This window comes from Otolemur garnettii, unplaced genomic scaffold, assembly GCF_000181295.1.
Source record: "Otolemur garnettii isolate 467f Iridium unplaced genomic scaffold, OtoGar3 scaffold00301, whole genome shotgun sequence".
In the NCBI taxonomy this organism is placed as follows: Eukaryota; Metazoa; Chordata; class Mammalia; order Primates; family Galagidae; genus Otolemur; species Otolemur garnettii.
This window is the reverse complement of record NW_003852696.1, coordinates 408,862-409,417: the sequence shown is the minus strand read 5'-3', so window position 1 is coordinate 409,417 and position 556 is coordinate 408,862. Positions and strand designations below refer to the sequence as shown.

At 57.6% G+C, this 556-nt stretch overlaps 1 gene segment (V, D, J or C); it reads left to right on the top strand.

Moving 5' to 3' along the window:
• The first annotated feature begins 464 nt into the window (after positions 1–464).
• Positions 465–556, top strand: part of LOC100954374 — a 61,312-nt gene continuing 61,220 nt past the window's right edge. The window contains 1 exon segment of the V gene segment in view: positions 465–530. Within this exon segment, the coding sequence occupies positions 485–530 (46 nt within the window).

The window sequence follows — 556 nt, the reverse complement described above, 5'->3', positions numbered from 1 at the left end:
TATAGATGACACGACCAAGGCCTGACCTAAGTGAGTCGGGGCCACAGGGACAGTTGGAGAAGGAGGAAGATGGTTCCCTAGGGTCCCCCCTATGCTGGCTTGGGCATGATCTGTCATCTCAGCTGCTTCCAGCTCAGCCCCATGGCCAAGTTCATGGAAAGGACACAGGACAGTTGGGGTCATTTCTCCCCAGTAGTCGTGGGGTCATTTCCCAGGACGATGACTGTGATCTTAGGCCTTGGAGGCCAGGGCTGATTTGTTGTCTGAGAAGCAGATGGAGGAACCTGGAGCCCACCCTGGCTGCTTAGTCCCTGTGCTGTCCCCACAGCTGGTTGAGTGACATCCCTCAAGGAGGAGGCCCAGGGGACAGGAATTTGCATAAACCCCAAACACACACTGCCCCACAGGGCCTGAGAGGGAATAAGACAAGCCTGGGGAGCCCAGCTGTGCTGTGGGCTCAGAGGCAGAGCTGTGGGGTGTCACCATGGCCTGGACCCCTCTCCTGTTCCCCCTCCTCACTTTCTGCACAGGTGCTATTCCCAGACTCAGTCCTCAC